Source organism: Rhipicephalus sanguineus, chromosome 3, assembly GCF_013339695.2.
Source record: "Rhipicephalus sanguineus isolate Rsan-2018 chromosome 3, BIME_Rsan_1.4, whole genome shotgun sequence".
NCBI classification, from domain to species: domain Eukaryota; kingdom Metazoa; phylum Arthropoda; class Arachnida; order Ixodida; family Ixodidae; genus Rhipicephalus; species Rhipicephalus sanguineus.
The window spans coordinates 27,403,440-27,410,045 of record NC_051178.1 but is presented as its reverse complement, the minus strand read 5'-3'; the positions used below and the strand labels follow the sequence as shown (position 1 = coordinate 27,410,045).

Here is a 6,606-nt window from a genome sequence, read left to right as displayed (position 1 = left end):
GGCCACAAATAATTCTGGATATTTTCTTACCTTCTGCAAGCCCTTTTTCGAACCGTGCTATACCCTGTACCTCACGAGAAATAAAAATGAGCGTTACAAATGAGCGCCATTGATTATACATGGAGAAAACGTGCAGGGCATGAACACCAGTGCGAAATCGATAAGCAAATGTACATACTGATGTCCGTGCACGCTGCCATAGGGCTTAGTTTTCTTCTAAGAAAGCAAGAAACATAAATCATTATTGTTTTATTGGTACCTATAAATTATCGTTATAATTACTTTTGTTATTATTATTGTTAAAATCAACTGCTGTGCTATGATAATAAATGTTCGTCATATTGGTGAGCAAAAATACTGAGATCTGTGCCAATGCGCCTTATATTCTATATATTCTGTGACAATGCGCCTTATAGCGAATCAAATTATTCTCATTGAGAAGCGGTGAACGCGCCTTATGTCATGCGTTGTTATTATACAGCCAGAATTGTCATTATCTGGTTTGGGTGATGGCGGCATGAAGCGGCTTTACGCATGGACGACCTATGTTTAGGAGCGGAGCGATTCACGAATAACGGCACATTTACTGGAAAAATTAAATGTCATGCTTTATATTTGTGTTCAGCACTTTTGTTCAACAACATACTGGCTAATTGCGTGACTTGTTCCAAATAGTGGTAAAGCTAAATACATGTTTGAAAGCAGAGCAAACACATTATTGTAAGGTCCAGCAGATCAAGCGCTTTGGTACGGCCCTTGAAAAGCGAAAATGCTCAAAAGCAGTGTTATCAAAATATTGTATGTCAGTGGCGGAACCGCAACTGCTAAATGAATACAATAACATTGAAATAGAGGTTAGAAATATCTAATGATATAATAATGAGTTTATAGTGAAGACTTTTGTAAGTTCAACGTCTTTGAACCTTCCGCACTAGAATGAGTTGAGTGGTGTGAGTTAAAGGCTGTAAAGTATGATTGAATGCTTTAATTGGGAACTTTTACATATAATTTTGCCATCGTTCCCTTAATCTCCAACAGTTTACACTGCCATATTTTTTCGTTACGCCTTACCAGTCATCTGCTATAATGTAAAGCGTACGTATCAAGATGCGGGCAAGCACTATTTGACAACGTTGGCCATAGCCGAAATTGACTGTCGGGCGTCTTGCATGCGCCTTCCACCGCACTCACTCTGTTTCGCATATGAATTAGGAAGTCTGCACGTTGCGTGTCGTGGGAACATTGCAAACGTTTTGTGAGCTGTATCGCGACCATAGGGTATCCGTGTTACGCAGCAACCTAATGGACCGCGAATGAAAACTTGCAGTGCACAAATTCACCGAAAAGAACCTTCAGTCACGTAATTTTGTTTTTCTTTGTCCCGCAACACGAGCGGGCATTCTGTTCTAGCAACCGTGACCCTTACTTTCAAAGAAACCGTGCCTAAAGTGAAGAAATCGTTCGGTGAAGACGAAGTCCCAGGTGAGAGAGGGAAAAAGACACGATGTGTGTCGAGGACCACGAATAATCACGTGACCACGAGTGAGCCGAGCAACGTCAATCGTGTACCTTTGAGGCGGAGAGAAGCCGAACAGTATAAAAGCAGTTCTTTGACGACTGGAGGACATCCGAACTTGCATTCTTGTGGCAACCTACAGGCTCTGAACCGCGCACGTTTTCTCGGTGCTAGAGAAAACGAATTTCCCTGCAATGGAGACCTTCGCCAAGGTACCGTTCTGTATCTCATCTCATATTCAGTGATCTTTTTTAAAAATCTAGAATCCTAGCCACTAGAGTTGAAAAAGTAGTAAGAATTAACCGGTAAATTTATCGCCACAAATCTTTTCCGCATATTGCTCCTAGAACTTGGAATAGAAGCGGTAGGAGTAGTGTCGAAATATTCAATGACGCATTGTCTACTGGCTCTTAGTTTTACGCCTTGGAAGTCGTCTTCAAATCCGTAAAGGTAGCGGACGCTAACAGGCACACATTAGCCGTAATAAAACAACCGGTACGTTCCACCGTGATGACATACACACGGTGTCCAGTTCCAGTAGCTGAGGAAGCTGATTGCTCGGAAGATCCCCGAAATGTCGCTCACAACGTAGTGCACTCAATCCGTGCGTAAATATTTCAGTTTGCAAACAACAAAAAAGAAAGACAGATATCTGTTTTTTCAAGAATAACAGTGTGGCGACGAGTTTTCACGCCTTTCTATTCGTACGCCCGAGGCCACGCGTTATTGTCCCATCCGCGGCAGTGGCACTTAATAGAGTTGCAAACAACAAAAACAACAAAAAAGAAACTGGGGAGGTGCGCAACACGAAGGCAAGGGTGTTTCACTTTCACTATCCTGAATCCTGGGAGGGGCGAAGCATGCAGTGTTTTGAGAGAGATTTCTATGATGAGACACTGGTGGTACTAAGCTTGAAACCAGGCATGTAAGAAAGGGTGTTTCCGCTTCACTAGCGTCGTGGGAAAGCTGCACCGGAATGTAGCTTACCCTAAGGTGCTGCTTCTTCTTCTTTTTCTTCTTCTTTTATTCTTCTTCTCGGTCTTCATTGTCTTTTTCTTCGTCTTTTCATCATCATCTTCTTCTCTAATTAGGGATGGGTGTTTCATCACTAACGTCGTCGGCTATTTGTTGGGCTAACTATTGCCCTCTTCATTGTTAGTAGACCGGTGGCGAGTAGTGGGCTTTACCCAAATTTTGTGGCGCATACCCGTTTTATGATAGACCGTGACGACATTAAACGCTTTCAAGCCGAGCCCCTCCGGTGCTTCGCACCTAAAAAAAAAGATCAATATTCCTGTGGGTATATTCAGTTCACGCAAACAAAGGTGGTCAAAGTTATTCCGGAGTGCTCTGATAGTGTGCCTTTTAAAATTCTGAAGTCCCTTTGGGATTACAGAATTCGTGTGCCAATACAAGGAAAGCAAGGAAGGTGGCGGTGTTGTTAAGTGATATGCTAAAACAACGTCAACAACAAAGCATTGAGGTTAGCGACTGGGGTAAACCACAGCATAAATGACTCGGAAGGCAGATTGTGTATTATAATGCATTTGATGTGTTCAGTGTGTTAGATATTAAGTTATGTGCAAACTGCAGCTCGTCATCGCCTGTGTCTTCGGTGTCGCGGCAGCGGGCGGCCGCAATGGCTTTGGGGCTCACCACGCACTACAGCGAGGAGGTTTCCGAGGAGGGCCCTTGGTAGCAGCAGCGGCCACGCCCAGCTTTGCAGCTGCCGACGATTCCGGCGTAAGACAGCAAGTTCATTCTATCCATGCAATCGAGCTACTGTCATTGCTCTTTCTTCACAATCGGAAATGAATATGGAACTTCCATGTGTTGGGGCTTTTAGGTCAAACTAAATGGTTAAGGGAAATGTGACAGGGGACTGAATGGTTCGAAAACCATACAAAAAGAGCTAAATTAATTAACGGGCAATCAATAAAACATCAACTTCTTCCAATTCAGTTTAGTTTGCATGATTAATATTATAATAATAATATCTGGGGTTTAACGTCCCGAAACCACGATATGATTATGAGAGACGCCGTAGTGGAAGGCTCCAGAAATTTCGACCACCTAGGGTTCTTTAACGTGCACCTAAATCTAAGTACACGGGCCTCAAACATTTTCGCCTACATCGAAAATGCAGCCGCCTCGGCCGGGATTCGATCCCGCGACCTTCGGGTCAGCATTCGAGCGCCATAACTGCATGATTAATATAGACGTCTTATGCACAATCAGAACGACATAAATCAGAGACGATACGAACACAGTCGTTAGCTTTCAAATACATAGTATTTTCCAAAGATACGAAGTTTTGTACCGTTTGGTCTGCGAATACTGCATTTTTTTTTGTATACCCGTCCCTTCCGCTACTGCAGACATTTCAACGCACGCATTCTAACAAATATCGTCTTGGGTGAGTTTACTGCCGACATGAATTATTCAGTGAACACATGTTTATTACAGACATACAAACTTTTTTCCCTTCAAAACGCCGTATATACATATATTCCGTTGTAAAGGACTCACTCATACCACTCATTTGTGTAGGCAATGGCATGCGCCACATGCTCGCACTACTTATGAATTCTCATTCTTTCGAAGAGATCTCTGAGAGACGATGCGTGTGGGTTAGTGTGGAAGGCCGTCTTTTTTTTGTCTTTGCAGAAAATTGTTGCGATGTCTTGCTGCCAATGCATCGCTCAAACGCTGCTTATCGTCTTGCAATATCGACTTGTAGACCTGTTATATTCACTTGTTGATCTCCTGCGTTATTTCTAGCCTCCACAACCATACAGCTTCTCTTACGACAACACCGACGAGTTTGGAACACAACTTTTCCACAACGAGCAGGGTGATGGCAGCAACGCCAAGAGTGGTTCCTATGGATATCGGGACGCCAATGGCCTGTTCCGCACTGTGACTTACGTTGCTGATGAAAATGGCTACCGTGCCACAGTGGACACCAACGAGCCCGGCACTGCCCCTGGGAATAGCGCCGATGCTGTCTTCAACGCTAACACAGTCGCCAACCCTGTAGCCGCAGCTGCTTCCGCGCCGGTTCCTGCAAGCTTCGCAAGGCCTGGAGCTTTTGGCGGGGCTGGCCGCTTTGGAGCTAAGGGTGCATCGTGGTCTGGCTGACCGCTGTATCATTTGCCAATCAGCCATTGATACTTCCCTAATCGATGGAATGCGGATAATACGAAGAGTACGAGGCTCAAACGAGAATCTACGTCCTGGAAACAAAACAACCTTGACGCTAGAAGTCATCATTCCCCTTTCATGTGTTCTGTTTGCTCCTCCCGGAGATAGAAGTGAGCGGGCTTTCCTCGTGAATAAGAGACGTCATTGATGATCGTTCTAGGAGTTGTACCTTCGTCTTGGAGGGTCCGGTTCGAAGGTAGGCAATAAAGATTAAAATGACTGTGAACTCCGGTCTTGCTGAATGATTATTCCAAAATGAAACAGCACTCTGTATCTGTTGTCTATATTATGCACGGCGTGAAAAGAAACGGGGCATAAGAAGAATACGAAACGAGCGCTGACTGCCAACTGATACAGAAGCGTACGAAAGAAAAGTTAAAAACTTGAAAACGTTCACTTCATCGTTACAAACACAGATGCCACTACTCTTTTTCAAGCGAAACAACAGAGTGTTGAAAAACGAATTCCTCGAGCAGAGTGTTGATGTGGAGAGCATTCCACATTTCCCGCGGGGTTCATTAGGCACGCAACCGTACCAACTTGCCGATTGTCGCCCTACTTAAGTGCTGTGGGCCATATTCATATTCAGCTAAAGGATGACAAAACAGTGTGATAATCGCCTTTTATTATACAAACGCTAATTGCACATCTAGATGAACAGTTTCGTTTTAATTAAGACGCAATCATACCTGCACAATAATAACAAGCACATTATTTGCACCGCATTTGTACCCGCTATCTTGGAAGCTATCAGTTATCCCCTATTCATGAAAGAACATTAGTAACACGTTATTTTAACGTTGCAGAAATAGCATTGTTGAGAAGTCAAGAATCAGATGTGTAAGCGGTGCTGTTTGGCATTATACGCACCTTTTAGAATTCAAATGCACGGAGCCAATTCCCAAAATGCATTCAGCGCAAGCATTTACGGGTCTATCGACGTTATATTGAACACAGGATGAAGGCGTTCTTACAGTCACCAATGCACTTTTACATCATGGCGTTCATGCTCACGCTGTCTCATGAATTTGCTTAGTATTTGTACATCAGTTTTACTTTAAAAGCTGTTGACAAAGTGCCACTTTGAATACTGCGTTAAATGCTATATTTCTACCGGCAGTTAAAAAAATATTGCTAAGGCTGTTGTTTGACCTATGGGTCATTCCACGCCGACAGTCCCAGTCGGGGCGCTCGACAAAAATTCATTTCTCTAAAGAAATCTGAGAAAATTACACACACATAGACATTAGTAATACAGTATTTTCCCACAATAATTTGAGCGGCAAAAATTTTTGGCCACGTGAGCGCCATTTGAACTTCACGAAATGTTGAAAAACCAGGTACGAAAAAAACATTCGCTATAAATCGATCGTTCCAGGCATTCTTTAACACTTGCTTTTTTGCGTTTTTACAGCATCGTGATTTTTTTAAAGGGCAGTTCCTTGCAGGAGCTTTATATTTTTTACTCCTTAGCGCGTAGGTGAAGTTGAGTAAGTTGTCGTGTTTTCGGGAATTCTTTACAAAAGACAATTATTGATCAAATGCAGAAAATATTTTTAAACTCTACATAAAACGTACTATGTTAAGTTTTTTGTTTTGCCTGTGTACGGCCCATAGGCTGTAAAATTAAATCTTGAACTTGGCAAAAACGCTACATTGGCGTATGTTGAGACATATGTAGCACCCTAAGGTGGCCCAAAAAATTTTTTGAAGTTGAGTCCCACCATTGCATTGTTTTGCTGTGGGGACAACCGAAATCAACGGAATTTGCTGCATAAAAAAACAGGTAGTGTATTCATATATAGCACATGTTTTTCAGTTTTTTTTTTGTTAGTACGTTATATTGATTATTACATATCAAGGTGATAATAAATACAGATAAAATT

General features: G+C 42.7%; 1 protein-coding gene across 1 annotated transcript; it reads left to right on the top strand.

Annotated features, from left to right (window-relative positions):
• The first annotated feature begins 1,710 nt into the window (after window positions 1–1,710).
• On the top strand, window positions 1,711–4,657 carry LOC119385339 (cuticle protein 10.9). Its single transcript, XM_037652798.1, has 3 exons — window positions 1,711–1,728; window positions 3,110–3,259; window positions 4,298–4,657. Exons 1-3 carry the CDS (start codon window positions 1,711–1,713, stop codon window positions 4,655–4,657), a joined length of 528 nt encoding a protein of 175 aa, XP_037508726.1.
• The last annotated feature ends 1,949 nt before the right edge of the window (window positions 4,658–6,606 follow it).